This window comes from Perna viridis, chromosome 13 (assembly GCF_037379345.1).
Source record: "Perna viridis isolate PV_CMFRI_1.1 ecotype Kerala chromosome 13, ASM3737934v1, whole genome shotgun sequence".
Lineage (NCBI taxonomy): Eukaryota > Metazoa > Mollusca > Bivalvia > Mytilida > Mytilidae > Perna > Perna viridis.
The window spans coordinates 4,082,569-4,108,612 of record NC_142457.1 but is presented as its reverse complement, the minus strand read 5'-3'; the positions used below and the strand labels follow the sequence as shown (position 1 = coordinate 4,108,612).

Here is a 26,044-nt window from a genome sequence, read left to right as displayed (position 1 = left end):
TGCTGGCAGGTTGTCTTGACTCACTTTTCTCATTGGTTTGTTACTATAATACTGATACAGAAGTTATGATAGAATTTACATTAATAATCATGACGAGATGACATTTGTCAGTAAGCTTTATGACAATATATGTATGATATACTTAAAGAAATTAACCTAAATTGTCTGGTTATTAACCTGCAGCGTGAGGAATGTTTGTAACATATATTTAGTCTATTTTTTTATAGTATGTGCCACATGTTACTGTGTGTGGAATGCGCCTGATCATTATCAACATATATATGTATCTCTGTCTAGGTGTTACAGCTTTCTGTATATGTACATTTTATACCATAATTGGCAAATATTGCTGTTCTTTGTCCAATATCAGTTATATCTCCTGGAAATATGTCAGCATCTTTTTTTTATAATAAACAAGTGTTGTGTCTACATGGATTACTATTATGTTATAGGATGATTGAGTCTATTTTGTGGTGATAGGATAGTTTTATGTAGAAAGGATGGTAATATTCAAAAAGAGACCAAGTGTTGTGAGTTGAAATTTTTGTTGTAGTTTCTATTTTCTTGCTTTAATTAGCTTGCATACAAAAATAATTCCTCACTTTTAAATTTATGAAAATGATGTAGGTGAAGTAATCTTAATTTCTGGCTACATTTGTTTTGAGTAAACATACTTTCAATGGTTGGAATTTATTTATTTTTAATAATTCTGTTTAAAGAAGTCTAAAAAGAAATTAATCTCAATATTTTTCTTTTATTGCATGATATTTTAGTGATGCGATTTTCTCTAATAATAAAATAAAAATGAACCAATCCATGGATTATTTTGTGGTCAATCATTATTCATTTACAGATCACCTATTGATCAATTCCAATGAAAAAAATTGAAATTTTGTAATGAAACCCCAATCAGATTGGTCATGGGCATCGGTTATTGATCCATCTGCATTTAGTCATTAGACTACTGGGGATCTGTCAAATTGTTGCACAGGTCACTTCAGAGACTGTACATGTAGTTACACCAAAGAAAATTAAACTAGGTCTGTGTCATATAAAGGTCGAGGTCAAAATTGCTGCTGCTTTTTGGAAGGTCAAGGTCAAAACTGCTACTACTTTTTGAAAGGTCAAGATCAAAACTGCTTCTGCTTTCTGAAAAGTCAAGGTCAAAATTGCTGCCGCTTTTTGAAAGGTCAATATTTTTAGTTCATTGTTATTATTATCAACAACCAAGGATAACCATAGTGTGTTCATTGAAATCCTTTTTCTTTCTTCTGTGTTACATTTTTTCTCATGTCAGGAATAACATAAAAAAAGAATTCCCTGTGTAAAAAATGTTAACTGGCTATTCTGATTTCATTGTGTTATACATGCCTTAATAACCAAAGTCCATCTTTGTCTTTAACCTTGAGTTTCTGATCCCTATCCAGAAACAAATCCCCTTACTTACTATATAGTAAACAATATGGTGTTATATCGGTCAGGTGCTCTAAATTGATCATGTTTTATATCAGTAAGAAGTGACATCTTGGCCATACATATATAATAGCAGACATACAGACGCCAGGCTCATTGATCCAGGAGGAGTTATGTGTTTGAACTTAGTAAGCTTTATATCCTAGTTAGGTTTTGGTTAATAAGATTATATAAATATGTAAATGTATCAATGTCATCGAATGTCACACTGATCAAGGTCACTGTAGTATGAGTAGGTTGGATAGGGAACAGGAAGTTTGAGGAGGATTGTTATTGAGGCTGCTATTTTCACTAGTTGTTTATTGTTGGGTGTAAAATTTGGATCTAGTCTGCCTTCAGTAGAAATATATTTTTGCAGTTCTTTTAAGTAAAAAATTATCCTTAATTATCACTACATATTGGAGTTCATCCTAAATGAAAAGTCCACCTGAAGAAAAGTCCTCAGTAAGATTATATGTAAAACAAAGATTCCAAAAATATGATACAGTTGAGATATTTACAGGTGTTTATCATTCATAGAGATCATACAGTAATATGTAAAAGTCGGAGTCAGTTTTTGAGAGTATATTTAAGCTGATAGTAACACAAGGTTTAACCACAAACCACAAATCAAGAACACGAACCTATCATCAGGTGCTCGTTATATAACTCTGAGATATTATATAACACTGTAGTATCTTTTTGATCTACATAGAACACGCGTGACATGCAGGATCTTAGATTTCGAGGGCGGAGATAGGTAGTTCTTCATCTACAAAGGACTTCTATCATACCTTTGTTTTAAATTGAGTTGAAAATTGATCCTCATAATTGATAAGCCCAAGGCCAAGGATATGAATTATATATTTTTTGGATGTAGTCCTGTATAACAGTAACTAACGAAGAAATGTTCTATGAGTATATATACCAATGCATATATTTAGAGGAGGACTATTTGATAATGAGAGGAGCCTAGCAGTTTTGGTTGGGCAGAATATTTATTTTCAGATATCTATACGGCCAGATTAGTTATTTTTATTAAACTGTACAGTAGAATATGTAGGTTATAACACAGGATTTTTATAAAATTAGTGATTCCCTCCATAATACAACTACTCAGACTCAAGTCTTTACTTTTGGTCATTTTTCAGCAAGTTTTTAATGCCCCCACGACAAACTGTCGGCTATCTACTCGTACAGTTTTTGAACTACATCTAAAATATTTTACAGGACATTTCTACACATGAGGAAGGTGTGCAGGGCCAACGGATTTTGATATTTCGTGAAATTTCATAGAAGTTGGTGATTCTTACACTAGTCGTTATACTCAGAAATAGGGCTATATGGCTTGTCCAGCTATCTTCTTGTTACAGTTTTTTAACTACATCTGAAATATTTTACAGGATATTTATACACATGATAAAGGTGTGCAGGGCCAAAGGATTTTGATTTTCGTGAAATATTACAGAAATTGGTGATAGTTACACTTAGTCATTTTACTCAGAAACAGGGCTATATGGCTTGTCCGGCTATCTCCTCATACAGTTTTTGAACTACATCTAAAATATTTTACAGGATATTTCTACACATGATGAAGGTGTGCAGGGTCAAAGGATTTTTGATTTCGTGAAATATTACAGAAATTGGTGATAGTTACACTTAGTCATTTTACTCAGAAACAGGGCTATATGGCTTGTCCGGCTATCTCCTCATACAGTTTTTGAACTACATCTAAAATATTTTACAGGATATTTCTACACATGATTAAGGTGTGCAGGGTCAAACGATTTTAATTTTCGTGAAATATTACAGAAATTGGTGGAAGTTAAACTTACTTATTTTCGTCAAAAATAGGGCCATATGGCTTGTATGGCTATCTTTCTGTAGTTTTTGACCGCTAGAAAATGAATTTCAGAATCAAATGGTTGTCCCCTTACTGCTAAACTCAACTGAATTGGAAAGTTAATTTACCATTAACATTTAAGATAAGCCTATAATCTCCCTCTATGGTAACAGATATGGTGCCAGACTTCTTTCCCTTATTCAAATGGCCTGCAGAATCATCAGAGGCAATGTTTGGTCCTTTTATTTTATACTGGTTTGGTACAAATACAGATATGTTGGCTGAGAGTTTCTAAAATGTTCATTCCTTAATTTTGGCTTATTTTAGCTTGAGATATTTCTGTATATAGTGTTACTGGGGTCATCAGGTGTTGATTTTTACCATCAATCACAACAGATTGTCTTGTTGTGACTTATATGGGCCCACTGATGTGACTTAAACAGTTAATGTGCTGAAATGAAGTCGAAGAGATGAGTAGTTTTATTGGTTCTGGTGAAATTTCTTACTTGTCTTCACACTTTGCTAATTGTATGCAAAAAGAAATAACATTGTTCACTGTTTACTATAAATCAACTCAATTTTGAAGGTGATACATTTTTTGCTAATTTTTAAAAGATCTTCACAAAATTGAGTATTTAATGAACAGTATATGTGTGGCCTATAAATACTTCTGTCCTAGTCTATTTATTGTGTGCTATTTGAGAACCTTCATGAAGAGACTGCTGTCAGACTTCAAAAAGTCTTTTAACATGAAAATTGGCCCATATTCAAGTTATTAAATATGATACAAGTTAGACAAAGACAGTTTATGGTTGATAATGATAGATGGTTTATGGTTGATAATGATAGTTGGTTTATGGTTGATAATGATAGGTGGTTTATGGTTTATCTTATTAACTAAAATGACATTCAATTTGTTTGTCAATATGTCTAGTGCTAACAGTATAGTATTCATTGTCAACACTTAATACAGAAAAAAAGGGGGTACTATGGATCATTTGAGCATTTAGACCATGAATGTATTTCATATACAACTTTTGCTAATGTGAGAGATAGTGACATGCTTGTGTTCAGTTAAGGACACTTTTTGGGTTTAGCCTGAGCATCTGTCATTAATAGGTCTGACAATGGACTTCTCTGGACTAACATTGTAAAATATGGACTTATCTAGTCTCATATCGTAAAATGTGGTCTTATCTGGTTCCACAATGTTAGATATGGACTTCTCTGGTCTCACATTTTAAAAAGTAGACTTCTCCAGTCTTAAATTGTTAAATATGGACTTCTCTGGTTTCACAATGTAGTCTCCTCAGGTCTCTCTGGTTTCACAATGTAGTCTCCTCAGGTCTCTCTGGTTTCACAATGTAGTCTCCTCAGGTCTCTCTGGTTTCACAATGTAGTCTCCTCAGGTCTCACATTAGAAATACAGTTTAACTGTAGAGATTCATATATTAAATCAAATTATTATGTATATGATTGCCAAATTTCAGGCTTTGAATTTATTGGGGATAAAAGCTCTGCGGCAAGAGTCTCTATCCCTATTCTAAATTGGTAACATTATAATTAGCTTTAGTACAAAATTACAATTTGAATTACTGTGTGAATCATAATTAAGTCCCTTGTTTGGACCAAAATCAGGCCTCATACCTACAAGCACTCAATATCAATAATTAAAAGATTCACTTATTGATTATATCGTTAACCCAGAGGTGTTGAAAGGTGTAATACTCTAAACCCTATTGCGATAAAGTACTCTGTGTTGTAAGAACTGCACCTAAATAAAAGATTAAAATTTAAAGTAATTTTCTTTTTAACTTACTTTTAAAACTTTTTCATCAAAGCCAACTCCCCAATTATCACATATTACAGAACATTGAACTACATGGGAAAGCAAGATACACCAGGTTAAAACTAACCATCCATTCTTTTTTTTTTTTTTCACATTTTTTTATCCTTGCCTTAAGTTAGTCTATTGCTGATGTCAAAGGATTTCCATTTTTCTAATCCATGTTATATGGTACATTTCTTAGTTTATTAACATTTAATTACAGCTCTCTTGTTTGTAGAATCGAGCCTGAAATTAAAAATTCAAACCATTTAGCCAAACAGGTTGATAAAAAATATATAAAAATACCTTAAATAAATCAGTATTATAGAAGTAAGATACAAAAGTTCTTTATGATAACCAATAAAATTTATAATGCAAGCCTGAAATGTAAAAATTTAAAGCATTTAGCAAAAACTTTTGAAAAACAAAATATTTACAAATACCTTCAATAAATCATTAGAAGCTAGAATGAGTTGTTACTATGCACATATACTGTAACATGCTTTTGTTGGTCTATTTAATCTTGTAGTATTTTCAGACCCTCCTGGTTTTGATTGAACTATTATTACAAGATTAAGTCTGTGCTGCCAAGACTGTTTATAGATATTTTTTGGTGATTTTACATGATAGAGTAGATATATTTTTCTGATTTGTCCTTTGATATCATATTTTAGGCTCTTTAAAGTCTGGATTTTAACCTACAGATTTTAAATTTTAGTTTGTTTTGATAAATGACTTTGTCATTTAGTGTCATAAGGAGTATTTCCTACTTGAGGTTTAATTAAATTTTTTATGAGACAGGTTTGGCACTCTTTTTTTCTTTGAAGGTAATTTTTATGTTCATTTTGGGCAAAGAGGAATATCCTGTGTAATTTTTATTAATTCTTTGGGTACAGTGTGGAAATACAGTAATTAAGATGGCAGTAAAATTTTAAGTAAATGTTGTGACTTCAATAGATATTTGCATGAATTGGGATGATTTCATTATAATGGATACAAGTATGTGAAAGAAATTTTATACATTGTTTGTAAGTATAAATATGTCTTATACAGTCTAGTTGTGAAATGATGTCCTCGCAGGATAAAATGTGCTGGACTTCCCATTTTATAATTTAGAAGATTCTATTTTCTGAAAATTTTGAACTTTCTTGAGTATTCCATTTTGTTTTTTTTTTTTCTAACCCTCCCCCTTTTACAAACAAAAACATTCGCATAAAGAAAGAGTTGATTAAGAATCAGTTGTTACTGTATACTATTGATATATTTATCACTGTGTAACAATGGGTATTTTCATTCTACAGTACTAATTTTAGTAGTGGACTTAGTGGTTTGAAACTTGTAGTTTCTAAAGTTGATCACAATTTTCAAATAGAATGTACCTTTCAGTGGGAATTTTAATTTGTTGTTTGACTGAAAAATGAAAAAATGAAAATTTCAACCCCAAAAACAGTTCAATTACAGTTTATGGAAACATTTGTGGAAAAAAATCCTGAAGTTTTACACTCCTTAAACAGGTATCTAATTACGTCAGTCTTTAAATGCACCACATACATCTTGCATTTATCTATAAATGTTTTCACCTCAGATTTAGGGTTATCATTCAGGAAAATTAATTGTGGTCTCTCTGGGTCCAAATTGAAATCAGTTTATGGAGACCACCAGAAAATTCTCTTAAATCCTGGTAAGTTGGGATCATATGGTGAGACTGCTTGAAAGATTCAAACAGAAAGTTCTCTCTTATTTCCTGGTTAGTTGGGATTGTGTGGTGATATGAGACTGCTTGACAGGTCCTGGTTTGGTAGGATCATGTGGTGATATAAGACTGCTTGACAGATCCTAAATAAGAATATATGAACAAGAATCCGTGAGAATGATAAGTCTGTAAATTAGAAGATTTGTCTATTATCTGAAAATTTGTATTTGCTCTATAAAACCCTCTAGTGCATATACCTGAATTGGTTTTAAGTATGCAAAAGACCCCCAGATTTTTTTTTCAGTGGTCTCTTGTGGTTGTAATAGTCTATTATGGAATTTTAGGGGGGAATGCCAGTAAAAATTTTCTAAGCAGAAATTATTACTACTTGCTAAAATCTGCAGAATTTATAAGAGGGGTAAAGAAATAATGAAATTAGAGTTAGTGGACATTTTTGGTACTTGCTTTAAGTTCAGGGTTTTCACATCATTTTAGTTGAGCAGGACTTGTTCCAATTCAAGGAGGCCACATTAAAGGTGGGTAGAGGGTGCCTTCCCAAAAAAGTTTTTTAGAATTTTTCATGCATAATTCTGCATTCTGGGGTATTCTGAGCAGAAATGAAGCTAGTTGTAATACTTAAATTCAATCCTTGGAATCACAGAATCTTACATGGTTTGTCATGTGAGACATGAGCATCAAGAAAGGAATAAGTTTTGTTCTGACTTAACCCATGTTGAGTTGTGCCATATTACATTGATAAACAAATAAGTTATTGTAAATTTGGATTTATTAACCATTGAAATGCTTTAAAATATCATTACCAGAAAGGAAACTTTGTTATTTGTTACAGTTCTGATTTCATTAAATATTGTTTTCATAGTTTTCATAGTAAATTCATTGTTTTGTTAATTTGAATCTGTACTTTAACAAGAATCTAGTACCCATAGCAAAAGAGCTTCCCCCTATTGGTTTGAGGGTTATATTTAAGGCACTCTCACAGAATGGATCATACCTACCTGAGCGAATTACCAAATGAATCACACTTCAGATAAAGAAGTCTCCCAAAATGTGTTGGAATTTGATGTAAACATTGTTTTCTGTCCAAATTGTGTCAGATTCTGTCAAAAAAATCAAATTTTATGTCTGATGAATTTGATAACAAATAAATCTTATCTTCTTCCTGTCATTTTTTTTTCTATGAATATTTTCAAAACAGTGGGGTATTTAAAAATCTGGCAAAATTGAAGTTCAAATCTTAGATAAAGCCAAGATGGAAGAATTTGAATGAGGTATGAGATATCCATAATCCAAAAGGGAAAAAATAACCTTTAAAACAGACAAAAAAAGCACATAAATTACACAAACAAAGGAACAAATGAGCAACCAGGATGCCAATGAAAACTAACAGTATGGACCAGGTGCACTGGTAGGGTGAGCATCCTCTGGAAACACCTGCTATGTCATCATCTAAAACAAATGAGGAAAGCACTATGACATTCCTAACATTTTGTGATGGCAGGACATTTGGACTTTATGTCCATGGCAACCTAAGATGTATATCTCCTGGTGTTGGCCTTTTATGTATGAACTGCTGGTTTAGAAACCTTGGAATAGTAATAAGTTTGATGCAATTACTCTTCATGAGTTATTGCTCTTTTTTTCAAATAGAAAAAGTTTAGACGGTACTGGTACTGTATCTGTGGCTAGATCAAATTTCTCTAGAGTGCAAAACTCTTACACAGACTTGTAGTTTAAAATAATGTTTTTTGGCTTAAGGAATTACATGAATTCAAACTGTGCCAAGTTTTTACATTGGGGTTAATGGATATATATCTTAGTGGTGATTTTTTAATCATCTGTTTTTTTCTGGTTCCTGCTGTATGGTGGGAAATTGGTTTTATATTCAGTTTAGATCACATAAAGTGATATTGAGCTGATCTGTCAGCTGTAATAAATGTGTTGGGAAAATGCCCACAAGGCAATGATATTAGGCAAGTAAATCAGAAATGTTGGAGAAAATACCCATAAGGCAATTACACTAGGCATGGGCAATGACACTAGGCAAGTGACAGAAAAATGTTGGGGGAAAATGCCCTTAATTTAATTACAGAAACTCCAAATTTATGTTTAAAAAGAGTTTGGGGAGTTATTCTGATGCCTTAAATTAACCATGACGTTAGATTCTTTTGCTTACTGGTAGGGTAAGCATCCTTTGTTTTTCTAGAAACACCTACTAAGTTGCTAATAAAATATCATGTCAGGGGTAGAAGAAAGGAAAACTAAGGAGATCAGTTAAGTAATGGAGAACATGTAAATAAAGTAGGTCGTTAACCCAAAATAAAGACTTTTACTCTATTGTCTAATTCTTGTAATCATTTCATAATCATAAAATAGTCAATTTATTTGTCATTAAATTTAATTGCCCAAAATTAGCTTTGTAACTTCAAAGTTGCAAAAAATTATTGATGTTCAGAGATCTGTCATTTGGGATAAGCTGTACAAAAAATATAGTTAATTCAATTAATTGTGGAATCCTAAATCATTTGAGTTCAAAGGGACCCCCAAAGAACTGTAACAGACCAGGAACAAAGTCAATGAAGAGAATTCTTACTAATTAAAGGGGTTCTCATAATTTATTGTATATTTTCTCACACTGCTATCCAGCTGAAAGATTTATTCAAAGTTTATTGAAGAGGAAAATTATTCCTTCATTAAAACGCAATTTCTGTTCAAACAAAATTGCCTTTGAAATCTACAGTTTTATGATGTAGATAACCCTATTAATGTTGCCTGGAAGAAATAGACAAAAAGTTACTAAATTTATTGCCACCTGCTGTTAAATGTAATAAGTATTGATAGTAAAAAAAATTGACAAGAACTAAAACCAGGGTATGTTGATTGGGTTTGGTCTCTTGAACTGGCACTTCAAAGGTTATTGAAAAGTTATAAGATGTAGATGAAAACGTATGTAGTAGTTCAACATTCTGTTATCATTCTGGTTGTCTAATGACTTTCAATATGGAAACATTACTTCATATTCCATCAAATAAATTTATACTCCTGCCTTAGGGTGATAGAACATAAAGTTTTTCCATTGTCTGATAGTTGTAAAATACAAGGTAGCCAATCTTGTATTTTGTTTAAATAAAATATAGACAATAGCCTTTTGACTGTTTGTTTCATCTTGCAGTTAAATGCTTGATTGTCCAGGCTTCTTGACTAGATGATATTTTAGAATATACCATTGACATTTTCTCACCTCCCTATGAATTGGGTGATTGAATGATTTGTATCAATTTTTTTAGACCCAGACAGGTGAAAAATTTCTAGATAACTCTCCCTCTGGGTGTACAGATCTTGTTTTATAATTAAATTATTTTAATGCCTAAAGATATCAATAACAAAAAACTGCAGAAGTTTACACATTGGGATAATAAAATGTTGATCATCTATAGCTGATTATCTCCCTTTGTTTTTCCCTCAGGATGTTTTGGAACGAAAGATTGAAGAACTCAGTCGACATTTGGCAGAAGAAAAACAGGTGTCGAAGCGAGAGAAGATCCATGTAGCTCGGTTACACAGAGAGTTAGCAAGATACAAAGGAGACAAGGAAGTTAAAGAGGTAAGTCAAGGGGAATAACTCTGTCATTAAGGGAGAACTGTAGATGACACAACCATTTTGCTACTCATTGCAGTTGAAAAATAATATTGTTGAGAATCTACATTGGTATTAAAACAATATGAAAGAATGACATTGTTTTTAGGGGGAGGGAGTAGCATGAATTGTGCAGGAAAGATAAACTATGGGTTTAACCTGCCAAAGCCAAATCCTGAATAAATTAAAAACCTGTCTAAACCAGACAGAGTCCCTTTATATCCGATTAAATGTATTTTGGACCTGTGTGAACCAAAACACAAGTCCGAAGCCTGAGGCTTTAAAAATGTGTTCATTGGCCTGTAAGCCAGTCATATTTGTAAAAAAAATCCAAAATAGGGTTTAGGCCTGTTGATCAAGAACTAAAAAATTTATCATGAAGACTGTATGTCTATAGTGTAAAAGGAGTTCTGTTTTAACAGGATTCACTGTACATTCAATCACAAACTTTGCTCTGAACATCTTGAAGTTTCAAGGATATTTCGGGTATATTATCCAAGTTAAATATTCTGCACTGCCTTGGTGTAGCAGCTTAAAGAACACTTCAAAATGATATTAATGTAAATTTTATTGAAAATTATAGTAAAAATTGCACTGGAACATGTAAATGATTGCGATAACATTTTATGTCCCTGTAAATATTGCACTAACTTGTTTGATTAGGTAATAATCTGTGGTTCTGAAAAATGTTATGAAGGTTTTATAGGCATAATGAAAAATCTTAATACATATAATTTATGATTTCAAACACCACATTTATAAGTTTTAAAATGTAATTTGAATTTAACAGATTTTTTAGCAATCACTTAACATCATCTGAATGAAAGTAAATTCTTAAGATTTTAGGCAAATTCTTAAATTTTTTGCAATATTTCTTTTTTTCTTTTTTTTTTTTCTTTTTTTTTTTTTTTTTTAGGTAAGTTCATATAATATGCCTGCATTCAACAAGTAGATGGTGTATTAGAATCACCTTGTCTGTCTGTCATTCTGTCCATCAAAATTTTCGTCACTAAAATCTCAACTCTTACTGAATGGTTTGATTTTCAAATTTTGTGTGTGGGTTTATATGAATGGTGCACACACAGTAAGCAATTTTGGTTGATGTCCGATATCAATGTTTTGTTGGACTTTCCCATTTTTCACTATATGGAATGATAGATAAAAATTTTACCACAGAAATCTTAGCTCCCACTGGACTGATTAATTTCAAATTTGGTATGTGTCTGTATATAGGTAGAACCTTATCAACATCCTGTATGAGTGGGGGTATAAATGTCATGTTTCACTCGTATGTTTCAGTTTTGTGAAAGTGATTTATCCTTATAGATGTTTCTTCACATAAAGACTTAAGAAAAAGTTTCAAGTGCATGAATTTAAAATTCTTCCAAAACTTTTGATTTTTTGTATGCATAAAACACCATTCAATCTGACAAGTATGACAAATGTCAGATTTGGAAAGAACTAAGCTTGTAATCCATACATTATGGAAACTTTAAGTTTTATAGTTGTCTGGGGCTCAAAGGAACAACGCCTTACCGTATATCTCACATTTTACGTCTTGTAAAGTGTTCCTTTATTGTCATTCTATTAAGATTTGTCTCTCTATATCATACCTTTTATGTTTTGTATATTGCCACTTAATGGCCATCATATTAAAATGATTGACTTAGTGGTACTAACCTGCATTACTAAAATTAACCTCAGAGTAAAATTTTAACACCATGTCTGAATTTGATAGGGCATGCATGAGACACTTTCATTAATTTCCGACTCCAATTTTATTCCGGTCTTGGCGGGATACAGTTGAAACTTCCCATAATTCCTGTACAACAGATGGTCACATGCCATTATAATTCTTTTTATGTGTTCATGGCAGCCTCTCCCGTAAAATCTGTCCTTTGTTAAATAGTCCTACTTTCTTAATGTGCAGACTCTTTTGCTTGGTAATGTAATGTTTGTAATTATAACGTATGCATCATTAGGTCTTCTTAACAGGGATCGTGCTTTACACACGTTTTAGGATTGGAAATTGAAATTGTATGGAAAATAGGAGAAATCTGTTTCAGAAATCAGAGCATTAATGCTTTTTATTCAACCGGGGACAATTGAATGAAATCATTTTATTTCCTTGTATGATAAAAAAAGATGACAATGGAAAGTGTTGTACTCTTGAAAAGGAATAACTTTCCATTTTCTAAATAAGCTCCATAATTTGATTTTTTTAATTATGTTTTTTTATTCAATTTATTTGACAAATAAGGATTTCCGGTTGAATATTTTCCCTGTCTAATTGTCAATTTGAATTGAAGTATTTATCAGACTAATGTTGTACATTGTCTCCATCCTACCAGTGTATTTGATATAGAGTGATATGTGGAATGGCCATTTAAGATTCATATGAGTAAATATTGTGAACAGTACCAATTTTCAAATCTAAAAATGATGAAAGTGCAATGTATAGGAGACTGTTGATGACAGGGTACAGCCAGTTTAATTATATATGAAGACTATTGTGTATTAGGATACCATTTATTCTAATTGCTGTCAAAGGGACATAATTCATCACCTGCTGGACATTATGACAATGTAATTTGATCTGGACATGGCAATATTAATTAGGTAGGGGAGATAACTGTTCCCTAAGGCCAGTCATGGGACAAGAAAATTAACACAGTAAATGAAGTTAAAGCCAAGAGGAGGATAAAATGTTAATACTGGAATTTATTGAGACAATTCTGAAAGAGGTAGGAATATAAGTTTCCTTTGATTTGAGGTTTATTTTGGTTGTGAAGCTTTAGGATCAAATAACCTGCCTCAAACAATGCTTTGTTGCTCACATGTCATTTTTGTTCAAAAGGAAAACTGTTAAACACCTATAAGTTTAAATGAATCATTTATTTCTCTCCTTTAGTAAAAAATGTGATTAACTTTTTATCCTACAGAAGTTAATTTAGTTTTTTAACAGTTACATATTTACACAGTTTAATATGCCTTTGCTTTCCCCTGACACCAGATTCTATCCTATGAATATTATATCAAATTATTGCTCAGTGAACAGCACTAAAAATTTAAACAAGGAAACCTTGATATACATAATTTGGGGACAAAAATATGATGTACACTCCTGGATCAGTCTTTGAGAGACTGCATTTTTAAAATGATTGGTAACCTATTCCTGATTAGGAAACCAGTTGCAGTAACCATACAAGTATTGTCTTTGTTATGGTGTAAGGTTGGAATATTTCTATCCTCTTGGTGATTGAATATTGATCTACATACAAAAAGGTCATGATGGCTTTATGAATATTCCCAAAAGGGATATCTTGACATTTCCAGAGAATGACTTCTATAATTCCATGTTTGTAGCCTCCATTACTCCATGGAGGTGATGGTCGTTTTCTTTGATGCCTTTATTATAGGATAATGACGATGTCCTAAGTCATTGGGGACAATGTTGACAATGCACAGACTGCATGTTCCTTTGTCACAGTTTTATACTCAGCCAGTTTTTCTGTCCAATTACACACGGTTGACGATTTGTAATTATTGTTAATGCTCTCTCAGATCACTGTAATTTTGTAGAATGTCTGGTTATGGACATGCAGATGTATTGTGCATTTGCAGTTCGTTCTGAATTCTAATTGAGATATATTAGAAAATGATTCTTTAATGAGTTAAATGGAGGAAGCACTGTAATGATATTTAGGATTATTTCTGGGTGTAATGGTGAGGTTTGTGACTGGTCCTGATAGAAGATTATAATGGCTGGAATTATTTGTCAGGTTAGATAGCTGTTCAATTATTTTATTATATGTTGAAGGACTATCTTTTGTTGAGTTGTAATTTTCAAGGATTCTCATACCAGTAATTAAGTCCAACCTTGAGTGCAAATTTTCAATGAAATGTGTATTTTTCTTTCAAAACAGATGCTCTAATAAAATCCACACTTCAAAATTCACAAAATAGTGAGTACAATTCACAAAAAAAGAAAATTATACCCACATAAAAATAAAATTATTGTACTCTTACTGTTGGTATGGATGCATTTCCTAAGACATTTAAACTTTTGTTTAGGGAAATGAATTTGTCATTAACTTTCTACAAATTGATAAGTAATTGTATTGAAGTAATATAACAAGTTATACTTTGTAATACATTAATTTATACAATTAACCCTGGTCTCAAAAATAAGATTTGTTGTATAAATGTTAAATACCTAGTAGATCTGTACAGCTAAAGCCAAATGTCAATTTACTATATATCTGTATAGATCAGAAATAGTTTAGTAGTAGTAGTAATTAACCCCAAGGCCAATCCATTATCCTAGACCATCAAGAAATAGTTTCTGTAATATACTAGTGATTGGTGTTTATGAGCAATTTTACCACTATCTATGCTTCCAGAAATCTTACTGTCATTATACTAAACGTTTCATCAACTTCCAATGTCTACAGTCCCAGACCCAGGGAGAGCACATAATAGCCTGGAACCCCTCCCCAGTTAATTACTTTCTGGAACTGAACACCCTCCCAGCCCCCTTTTGACCCCGCCTATTATAAATTTTGGATGACCCCAGTTCTTATGTTATGTCTTAATTTAGCCTAAGCATTGACATTATTGATAAACTGAATAATTTTATCAGTTTGGAACATTTGACACTTTCTTAAATTTCTTTAATTCCATAGTATATACAAAAAAGTGGGAATAGAACTGACTGATGTGAGAGCTGTAGTCTGTTTCTCTGTTCATACAATCCTACAAGTAGAAATCGAAATCAACTATTTGTTGATGTAGGGCTTCATTGAATCTGCTTGGGTAGGTTTATACAGCCTGAATTTAGGTTAAAAGAAACTTTTTAAAAAAATAAGTCCAGTAGGAAAAAATGGCATTTCAGCATTTCAATTGTGTCTATTGTTGTTATTCATATTATCAAATCACCTTCTGGCATTTCATGAAAGAGTTATTGTCCTTGATCAAGGTCACCTAGGGTTCGTAAGTTTGAAAATCAATATGACATTGGGTCCCATTTCCTGTTCATTGTTTCAGGTTTCCGACAGAAAAATATTGTTCTTTCAATGTTTTCAATCGAGATTTTGAATTAAAAAAGTTATTTGAATTCAAAACAAGCTAGTACTCAAGAGTTTTTATATTTCTGCTTTTCCACCTACTTAAGATGAATATGACACTCTGTAAACAAGATTATAATTATTGACACTTTTTAAAAAGTATATGGCAAGCCCTGTAATCAGTTTAAATAGATCATGCTCCCACGACTTCTAATTTTTTGCCTTTATGTCAAGCAGTACTTATTCAGAATTTTTTAAACAGTAAAACCAATTTTGAAATGTCTTTACAGAATTATAGGTCATGTCAATAACTTGGATAGAATTTATGTCAGGTTGAGCTTTCCCTATAACAATCCTGATGCCTCTAATATCCGTGAATTATGACCTCTGTAGCAGGGTGTATTTGGGGTTTTTTTCTCTGTTGACCTCTGGGCATGGAATTAGGGTTTTTGCTGCAGCTATTTCCCTTATGTATTTACATATAATATGATTTTCTTCTCATTTCTAGGTTGCTTTAAAAGGTTCATGATACATGTACATTGAAACCACAAAAATGAAACCAGGGTTCTGAACTATCTTCTCACAGAGCTATTTGTTCCTATGTAAACACTGGGCCATAGTACCTTCTGAAAATAACATGACACTTTGTATTCTATCTTTTGAGTGCTCTTGAAATGTTATTGTCCATTAAACCTATCCAAACAACTTAATTGAAAGCACCATTATTCCACATTCACTGAGGGATTTAAGTGATATGTTTTGGAAAAAAATGCTAGTGAATTGAATCTATTTTCCAAAGCACTGGTCATAGTAGTACTTATTTAAAAATCCTTTTCTTTCAAGTACCTTGCATTAAATAGATACTTTTAAATGGATACAAAATACATATGAATCAAATTTATTTCTTTCAAGTATCTATACTCAGTTGATATGTTTTTATTAATAATCATGAATACATCGAAGCGATTAAACGGAATGATCTTCCGGTAGGTTTAAATGGTTAGAAAATTATTTGTGTAATTAAATACAAATCCATTTGGAGTCGTTAAGATGTTTTGTATATATGAGAAATTGGCAGATTTGAGCAAGATACATAATGGGTGAGAAATGTAATGAACAGTCGTGATACAACAAAAACATGTGTTGTTAATACAAAATATGCAAATCAATAAAAGTTGTTAATATAAAATATGTAAATTAGTGAAGTATTTTCAGTTGTTTGGTTTTTGTTCATTGTGGTTTTTTAAATGACTTGATTGATATTGTGAAGGTGTTAAAGTATGAAATATATATTGTAAATTGACTGAAACATTTGGAAGGATTGCCAGTGGTAGGTAAGTCTCTCTCCATATTTTATTTATATGTAAGAAAAAGATGTCAACTCTGTTACACTTTAGGATATCAAGTATTTGTGCAGTACCTCCATGTAAACTTGTCTGCAGCTAATTTCTAATTTTAACATGTATTAACCATTTTTTAATAAAAATGCCAGATAAAAACCATTTAAAATTTGGAATAGGACAAAAACTTTTATTTTATTTTTTTCTTTGCTTTTTACCAATGGAATCAAATTAATGAACAGGAGTTCAATAAACTCTGATACTTGTTGATTGTTGCTGAATTTAGCTGACATATGAGGTTTGACATCTCTATCAAAACATTCATTGAATTTTCACTTATTGTGATGAATTAGATGATATTTGATATATTATTTTTCCCAAATCTGTTTAAGTTACGGAAATAAATCGAAAATCTGGATAAATTCATCATGATTTTGTCATTATATTACAACTGTTGCATTAATTTTGAAGCAAATTATTAATTATGTATCAATTCTAACAGAATTGGATGGAAGCAGGACAATGTGTATTGTAGAAAGGGGAGGTAACTCTTACATAGGTGAATTGATTTTAGAATTGATCTGACAGATGTATAAGATTAAAAAGAACTGGTGTATTGCAAGTAAATTCTTCAAACAATAAGATAAAATTGAGCTAGGAAATAACATAACAGATGCCTATTGTATTGAATAACACATGTTAGTCCTGAGGTATAGAATGTCTTACCTTTTTTTCTTATTTTTGCAATGAGTTGTTAGATTGTCAGCATCTGTCTGTCTGTCAGTCCATTATAGGTGCTATATTGGGTGCAGGTCAACCAATACTGGTAATCAGGTTTTGCTGAAATTTTGTTGGATGGTTTTAAATCCTATATATATGGGTCTTCTCCCAATATCATATAAGGATTCTATAAAATTTTATGGGAGTCATGAGTCTTCAAAAATTAGTATTACCAGTAGCAAGGGCTATATTGCTGCATCTAGCAATCAGACTGTTCCTGAACTGAAAGTGAAAGTTATCTTGAATAAACACTGTTTGACAAAGCTGTGAGAAAACTTTTGTAAACCCTCTGCCTTGTATTCAGATTGTTCTGTTTCTTTATACTATATTAATTAGCCTATGTAAGTTAAAAAAAAAAAAACATGTTCAATTTTTATTTGATTTTTTTTACTTCTGGATTTTCCAGAACTTTTTTATGCTAAATTACGTAATATAACATCTAAAATGGAACCCTGAAAAAGGAAAGCCATTAAATGTACTCCTATTTTTATCTCAATTTCAGGAAATAAGAAATAAAAAAAGTCATAAAGTAGAAAGGAAGCCAATATTGGCTGTTCATTGTCTCACACTGATGTATAATGTTATCACAGCTGTTTATATAACATCATTGATTTATATCCCTAGGTTATATTTAAGCAAGGGAGGTAACACATTTGTGGATATTTTACTCAGAGCAAAAGTGAAAAAAATGTATGATTTAGAACCCTTATGTTATACTATAGCTTACCGAGATGTCAAATGAAAATTACGATTCCATGTTAAATATAGTTTGGTAACAAACCATTTTTATATGTAATGCCAAGGTTCCTATGATCACCGATCTTTCAGCAATTCAGAAATTCTCAATCGAACAAACAATGGTGATTAAAAAAACCTTGCATGATATTTATAAGGACCAGTACCTCTAAATAAATATAAATATAAATGATGAATTAAATTGTGATGTATTTCAATGTACAAGTGTTCTGGTCTGATTGAGCAGTGAAGGGTTTATTTGACGATCAGCCATTATTGATATATGCTATGATGGAACAGCTATGATTTCTACCAACATTCAGTCACTAAGGTGTTATGCTTTATTAGACTTGAAGCTGGATCATAAATCGCTTTAATGTTACATTGATATTTGTAGTAATTTTATTCTCACTATGCTATGATAGAGCTTCACATTTAGAGACTACTTAATGAAGACATTTTAGACTTGTTGCTTGCATAGACAATTAATTGGAGTAGTCACAATTTTAGAATACTTGTAAATTTCATGAGAATTATATATAGACTTGTTATGTAGTGATCTGATGATAGAGATTACAGCTTGGAGACAAATCTTTAAGAATAAATATCAGCTCTCAAGGATGTATTCAAATTTAGAATATTCACAGAAGTTACATATAAATTTCTTTTTTACATATTCAACTATTTCACATGCTTAATAAAATTTCTGTTTGATATTTATACCCCACTAGACAAGTGAGTTTTGTACATTGTTATTGTTATCCTTGTACAAATGGGGTATATCTGGCACAACAACATATGTAACTTCATGTTTTTATAGCCTGCCATATGAAGTGGCAAAATAATATGTGATACCCTCTGAATAGTTGTGTGTCTGTCCCTCCATCTGCCCTTCCCCTGACAGTTTACAAATGATAACTAGAGAAGGCATCAATTAATTTTTCAAAATGTAGTTTTCGAGTTAGGCCATTTTGAATACTTTGCCATCTCCCTTTTTTCACTGTTACTTGGTGGAGTATCACTTAATATTCCATTAAAAAACTTTTGTAATCATTTGACTTCAATCTACCAGAATATGATGAACATTCATTTTACACCACTAAGTCAAGATTAGAAACTGTTATTTTATGGCTGTATAAGTTGTTTTTTTATAGAATACCAAGAGTTAATTCTACTATCACCACTTTGTAATGTCTGCCTGTACTAACATTATTTATTATTGAACATTCATCAGAATGGCTTTGATTGGCCTCTCAGACATGGATAAGATAGAGAATCAGTATTTTATGGAATTTTGAGTGGTAGACGCTTGATTCTCATTTATTCCTGACAGTGAACCTGTGAGTTGTGGGTACTTCTCCCTGATATCAGGATAGAAGTTACTATTGGCTCCAGATTACCATAGATTTGACAAGTCATGATCTGTTATGTTGTATGTGCTACTTCATTTATGACGCTAAGTGATACTGTATCTAGATGTACCATTAAATAATAATGGATAATGTTAGATATCATGCCTGTTTTTCTTTAACATGGAGTTACTGAGGACTTTTTAGTGTACCCGAATAGGGCCCAAGCTGGGGTATAAATAGCAGCTGGTGAAAAATATGGTAGGGAATTTTAGTGTATTGGTGATGTGAAGCAGGGATTGAGTTTAAAAAGCACCTGATATAAACATTGACAAGATTCTTCAAATTACATGTACATGTATAAGCATTTCTTAGCCCAGTGAAAAATGAGGATTGTTGGACCTTCCACTAGCATTGCTGGTATATCTGTGCTAGTCCACACTTAGATTCCTGAAGTCTGTGTAACTATATTCAAGACAACATTCATCTTTTAACTTTTATATGCTTATGTTCTTAGATCTTTTTGGGAAGTAATTGGAGAAAATAACTCTTGCTGCTATTTTAATTGACTTGCAAGGATAACTGTTTCATGTAAAATATGCATATACTAGTATTTGTACTGTATTGATGTATTAGAGTTGGAATCGGCTAGGATTTAAACAGCCAGGATTGAAACGTTGAAGTTGAATCATATTTTTTTTTCATGCAGTATTTAGTTGGTACAACAGTATTGAGATTGGAATCTAACTTCATACTACATGTACTGTTACATGTAATTTGTCATGAAATATTTCAGCATGAAATGTCAATAGGTTGTTGAATGGTGAGAAAAGCTTACAATCATTGTATCAGTTTCCATACCACTAACAGCTTAGCTAGCTAGGAGGAAATTCTAATTACTTATCACAGAAAAATTACATAGACTGCTATTTTCAGCATCAGAATTAATCATTAAGTGGGAAATAATTGTATTATTATTTAAAGGAAGTACTTGTTTGGATGTGACCTTGGTTAATGGCTGTGGCTCTGGTATTGTTTTAAAACTAGTCTGTCTGTATGTCTGTGGACAAAAATTATGGAACTTAGAGAGATTGATCCTAAACTTGCAAATCAGACAGCATATAATGGATGTATTATATTTGCTTGAACCTGTAAATTCTATAGTAATGTAAGTTAACTTGACATTTTAAGGATACCGGTATGCTGGTTTCTCATTGGATTCTATATTCTATATTCTATTCTATGATTTAGTCTTTTTTTTTTAGAAGATGCTATTAAGTTAAGGGTTCCTTTGGATGATAAAATTGTAGGAAAGTTCATTCTTCAATATTATCAACAGATGTGTTTCGTCAAAGAGCTTGAGAATTTCTTAAATCCCATTCATGAATCATAAGACCTTGAATTAAAAATACATGTACTGTTTTAAAGAGGAAATGCTTAGTTGTTTATCAGCATTCATTTAGTCCTTGATTGAGATACATGTACATGTAATTAGAAAAAGGAAATGCTTACTTATCACAGTACTTCATCATTTGCTTGGAAGTAACTGAAGGAAATAGTTTTCTTGATTGCAAGTCAGTGGATTTCAATGTGAAAATACCATAATCGTCAGAATGGATTTTTCTCATATGAACAAGAAATGCCTTATAGCATGTTACAGAAATAGAGAGATGATTTTATATGTTTGAATTTAACTTTCTTTATATGGACAGAAACCTACTATTTGTTTGTAGTAAGATAAATAGTAATTCTATTTAAATGGGAAAATGGATTTAAAATGGGTTTTATTATGATTATAATTTAATGAATAGAAGAAATGTTAGACATTAATGGTGGAAATTGGTGGACAATGTTGACTTTTTGATTACTGAAGATTACAACAAAGACAAAATCATTTGTGACTTTTAAAGACATGGAAAACTAACTTACAATTCTATAAATAGATTTGACAGGTGGAATTAAACCATGCTGAAAAAAGTCTTCTGTAAGGTAAGCGATATTTACCTGTTGTACAGGTGGGAATCAACTTGTCAATTTCTTGTACATTTCGTATTGGAAAGGGATTATTATCACACCGGGGGTGCAATGGAAACTGGCAAACATCTGTTCTTAACAAACAGGTAAATTGATAATGCTTACATTTTTGAATTATTGGTCAATAATTGTCTATAAATTTATGGAACTGTTTATTTGTATTTGAAAAAGGGTTTTGTGTTTTTATGGAGATGTAAACGCATGGTAGAATTTTGTATTCAAATTGTCAACTGTTTTATTACAAGGGAAACAATGTGATGTTTTTGTCATTTTAATGTGAATGACAAGATATTGATTCATTTTGACAGCTGGAAAATTGAAGTTTTACTTTTCTAAAGATAATATTAAAATCAAATGAGTATGCACTCAGTTTATACCTCTGTGTTGAACTATGAATGAAGTCTTTGATAGGACAAGTCAGAAAGTAGAATTGTGTCATTATAGTCAATGATTCAAGCTTGTGTTTGAAATTTAATGGTTTTGCTAAAATCATGACTTTTTACTATACAGTAGAAGAACTATTTTCCTAGGGTATTTTTTTTTTTTGTTGTTGAAGTGCATTTTTAAAGTCCCAACAAAAAAACGCATTTTCAAAAGCTGATATTTTTATAGAATCCATGAATTCAAAAAATCTATGAATAAATGAAGTTTTTGACCAATCTTAAAAAAATGATACTATGAAATAATAGATACCTTAAAAGTTCTACATTTCACGATAAAGTTTGAAGGTATTCTAAAAAAAAAAATACCAAAAAGTGTATGTCCTGAGGAATCATTATCTGATCCTATAGAAGATGATACTTATGGCTTAGATAGCACTATCTATTTCAAAATATCAAAAAAATCTATCTTTTATTTAATATTAATATTAGAATGGGTGGAACTAACATAACACCAAGGTCTAAAAGTGATATACAAGTTTTTAGCCTTGAAACTTAACGATATTATATAAATCACTCCAGGAGTTGATTTCTAAGATATTTTGTATTTTCTAATGTCAGTATATCTTTGGTAGAGAGTTGCCAAGACATTTCAAATTCTCAGCCTTGAAAGAGTAAAGAAGATAGTCCTCCCCAGGAAGTTATAGCATTTGTTTTCATCTTCATGGAATCTGCCTCTCTCTATTTTTTCAGGTTTACAAATCTTTGAAGGGCTTAAGTGTTATTTCAAAAAATATTATTCTTTGTTGCACATCTTTGCAGGGGACGTGAAGTTATCAGGAGAATATCTTTTTTGGATGACTTAAGTTTTAATATCAGACAGGATTGACATGTTTGAAGATATGTACATGATAAGATATCTTCTATCTTGTCTACTGTTTAAGGTTCATGCATGTTAGGGGCTTATTTAGCAGGGGGAGGTGTTGATGAGCCACATCTTTTTTGAAACCTTTTTTGTTCTGAGGTTTTTTTTGTATGATAAGGATGTATGCGTGTGATATTAACGTATTAAATGTTAACTGTTGATGGATGTTTTGTGTAAGGCTAGGCAAGGTATAATTTGACTGAAAATTTAAGTAGGTAAAATTTTGGTAGACTTCTTGCAAAGAATGAAATGCCAGCTTACCACATACATTTACATGTAGCAATTTGAAATTATCCACTGATGGCCCATGTCAATACAGGAATTTCCAGGCAGTTTCTGTAGTAGATGTTTTCTTCATCGGGTATGAGTTATTGTGGTAGGGTCACTCCACGAAAGCAAATTCTCAATTAATTTAACACATTTTTGCAGGAGAAAGAGAACAGTGTGCCATAGATATCTATGAAACATGTGCACTTTCAAAATTTAATAAAAAGAAACATGTTAAAAATATACTTATTACTTGCTTAGGTCTTATAAAGTAAAACAAAAGGTGACAAAATTTTGTCAAGTCAGCAAATTCTGTCGACTTTGTATTGTGCTGTACATGAAATGGATCTGCAAAACATTTCAGCCTTGTTCTACAATTACACATCTAAGAGGAAATGAAACATGTAGACATCAAATTTTTACAGCATGTAAAATATGTCTGTTTAATGTCTAAACCCAATTCAATCACTTTCTATCATTTGACAATGTAAAAAACAAAAAAAAACAATCTCATTTTAAACCTGCCACTTTGACTGCATGTTTAGGGCATTCTTTAAATTTTTGTTTGAAACTTTTAAAATCACTTTACCAATAATGTTTGTCTTTAAATGTCTGTATTTTACCTATCACCAACATGATTTATGGTATATATACTTTAAAGATTTGTTTAGTATAGAATTTAAGACAAATGGTAGGCCATGGTCAAATTTTGTTCGGTACAGGGTTAGGACAGTCTTAGGCCATGGTAAAATTTAGTTCTGTACAGAGTTAGGGCAGTCTTACACAAGCAAATTTTGTTCACATAAAATTTATGTAAACTTCACAATGAATTAATGTGATTTTCATATGAATGCTCAATTCACCTGAATTTCACATGAACTCTGTCACAAATTCTATTCAGGTGAAAATCGTTTGAAATAATGTTGCCTGTGTAAAACATTGTAAATCTTAGGCCAATGTATAGATTTGTTTTGTTTAAAGCGAGGGCTATCTTAGGCCATGGTAAGTTTGGTTTGATATAAGGTTAGAACAATTAGTTACAGTTTAGTCTAGTACCTTTAGAACCTTAAGGTTCCTGGATAATCAAAACACAATTTTTTTCTACTTTGGCCTATTGATGGTTGAAGTGGACTTTACAGTTAACTGAAGTAGGAAATATAACCAGCTTCGAATGTTTGTGGTAAACAGATAGCACTCCAGTTGTTAAAGATGGTCCACTTTTTACCTATTTGATATTTATTTAGGATTAAATCTTATCAGTCTCTCAATTTCTGTCAGGCTTCTTTGACCTGGTGAAGTAGACAGAAACTTTGTCCTTAGTTGGTTTAATTTGATCACACTATAAGTGTGATATGAATATTAGGGATCTATCAGCTAAGATATCAGGTAACTTAGCAGGTATTGAAGGGTTTCAGGTCACATTGGGCTACATATTAAAGGATGGTGTTCTTTTTTGTAGGACCTCATGCATATATTGGAAAATGCAGACTTTAAACTCATGGATTTCCACTTTTACAATTCTGGATTTGACCATCACAGATCCTTATTATACTGTATTTTTATCAGAATTTTGCAAATTTATCTTTCCCTGTTGTTCCTCTCATCTCATCCTTGTAAAAAGCAAGGGATAATATAATACAGGGGAAAATAGGGGATATGGAATGAAACTGAAGGATATTGCACATTATTTATAGTAGTATTTTAGGCTTAAACTTGTGAACCATTGGTTTATACATTATTACAATGGAGAAACTTTATCAAATAAACAAAATATTAAACTGAGATAAAGAGTAATCAAGGGAACCAAGTTTATAGCGGTAATCAAAGAGTAATCAATGGAACCAAGGTTATAGCGGTAATCAAAGAGTAATCAAGGGAACCAAGGTTATAGCGGTAATCAAAAGAATGTAATCCAGGGACAAAGACCAGACATGGAAAACAGACATACACAACAAAGAACATCAAGTAACTAAAATCATACATACAAAGTAACAAAAGCAAATGTGCAACTCGGACTCCACTAAAAACTGGGAGCATGGACCAGGTGCATCGATAGGGTAAGCGTCCTCTGCTTTTCTAGAAACACCCGCCGAGTAGCTCATAAAAAGTCCAGGGTAGACAAACGACGAACTGTACTTATATATTGTTCTGACACCTTTCTCATGATGGTTGTTTCACTTTTTCCAATCAATACCTATAATATTCCAACATCTTTAGGATCAATCATTTCTCTACATTAACTCGGTCAGTCATAATGAATTAATACATTTGTCGATTCTGTCAACTGTGTTTGCACATGCAGAACAATTAGATCATTAATGCATGGACAAGCACACATACTGATCATATCCTTCCTCTTCATATGGAAACTGCTCACGGACAGTTTTTAGAACTATTATTCTGGATTTTATTTCATATCAGGCATTATGTAAATTGGTAGGAACTCTCTGAACCTAGATGGAGGAAATGTTTTTTTCTCTGTTGGCTTTGAGTATGGTGTTGAAGAGTTGTTATGAACATGTTTTCTTAGTTCATTATGAGTTCGAGTATGATTTACTTGCTGAATAAGGATAAAATTATTTATTGGTTTTTACTTTCTTTTATTCTTTTGCAATGATTTTGTTTCTGTTTTTAGCGACTTTTTGAAATACACCTAATAAAGTCCATTCTTAGATTCTGTTTAGTTGGAAGTGTTTT

The 26,044-nt window shown here is 31.7% G+C and overlaps 1 protein-coding gene and 1 long non-coding RNA gene across 14 annotated transcripts in view; one reads left to right on the top strand and one right to left on the bottom strand.

Annotated features, from left to right (window-relative positions):
* Positions 1-26,044, top strand: part of LOC148599296 (uncharacterized) — a 128,849-nt gene that overhangs the window by 57,939 nt on the left and 44,866 nt on the right. For 6 of the 13 annotated variants that reach the window (XM_088559651.1, XM_088559657.1, XM_088559649.1 and 3 more), the window contains one exon: positions 10,301-10,438. In XM_088559651.1, coding sequence (XP_088415777.1) covers positions 10,301-10,438 — 138 coding nt within the window. Of the gene's footprint in view, positions 1-356; positions 531-5,884; positions 5,951-5,995; positions 6,152-6,705; positions 6,805-10,300; positions 10,439-13,095; positions 13,216-16,850; positions 16,872-21,203; positions 21,731-26,044 lie in introns of those variants that run through there. The other 7 variants (XM_088559652.1, XM_088559660.1, XM_088559659.1 and 4 more) reach the window with 7 other exon arrangements.
* Positions 5,218-5,622, bottom strand: LOC148599297 (uncharacterized). The gene is made up of 2 exons (XR_015917586.1): positions 5,567-5,622; positions 5,218-5,369 (listed from the first exon to the last, which is right to left on the bottom strand). It is a non-coding gene; the product is annotated as an uncharacterized LOC148599297 (long non-coding RNA).